This window comes from Egretta garzetta, unplaced genomic scaffold, assembly GCF_000687185.1.
Source record: "Egretta garzetta isolate BGI_Z169 unplaced genomic scaffold, ASM68718v1 scaffold358, whole genome shotgun sequence".
Classification (NCBI taxonomy): domain Eukaryota; kingdom Metazoa; phylum Chordata; class Aves; order Pelecaniformes; family Ardeidae; genus Egretta; species Egretta garzetta.
In genome coordinates, this window is record NW_009260617.1 from 16,419 (window position 1) to 17,165 (window position 747).

At 53.3% G+C, this 747-nt stretch overlaps 1 protein-coding gene across 1 annotated transcript in view; it reads right to left on the reverse strand.

The window, feature by feature from the left end:
* The window catches only part of CALU (calumenin), a gene marked incomplete at its 3' end in the record, with an annotated part of 22,225 nt that overhangs the window by 4,801 nt on the left and 16,677 nt on the right, over window positions 1-747 (reverse strand). Inside the window, exon 3 of the mRNA XM_009645257.2 lies at window positions 149-342. Coding sequence (XP_009643552.1) covers window positions 149-342 — 194 coding nt within the window. The remainder of the gene's footprint in view (window positions 1-148; window positions 343-747) is intronic.

The following is a 747-nucleotide window of genomic DNA, read 5'->3' on the forward strand; positions in this document are numbered from 1 at the left end:
GCAGGGGGGAGAAAATTGGGGGGGGGTTTTTTTTTTTGGGGGGGGGGGAGTCGCGAGCTCTGGCTCCATCGCACGTCTGCTTTATTGATGATGGATGGATGGATGGATTGATTGGGGCCCACCACCAGCCGGGACTCCGTGCCCTTACCGAGGTAAGTGCCATATGTCACGTTCCTGTACTCATCCCAGGAGATAAATCCATCTTGGTTGGTGTCAAACTCCTGCCACTGGCGCTCGACACTCTCATACACGTACTTCTTCTGGGCCTTCTTAATCCAGGCTTTCAGCTCCCCCTCCGTCACAAACCCATCCTTATCCGTGTCTATCTTATCTACCATCACTCTACAAAAACAAAACAGCAAGTTTCAAGCGCCGGCTCCGCCACGTTTTCCTCCCCGGAATAGCGACCTACCTAAGATGTAGCCGTAGGTGGCATTTTTATATTCCTCCCAAGCAATGAGGCCGTCCTCATTGAGGTCGTGCCCTTTCCACTGCCGCTCTACATCCTCGTATATCCAGCGCTTTTGTGCAAACTTAATCCAGGCTTTCAGCTCCTCCACAGTTACAAACCCGTCCTTGTCGTCGTCTATTTTACTTACAATCTTTCTGTAGGAAATGCAGAAAAATCCAGCAAAAGTTAAGGGAAACAAAGGCTCCGGTTCCGCCGGGGGCGGTGCGTTCCCATCGCCGGAGCGGGCGCGCCCGGCACCGAGCCCCGGCAATTTGGGACGGCTCGTCCTTAAAACC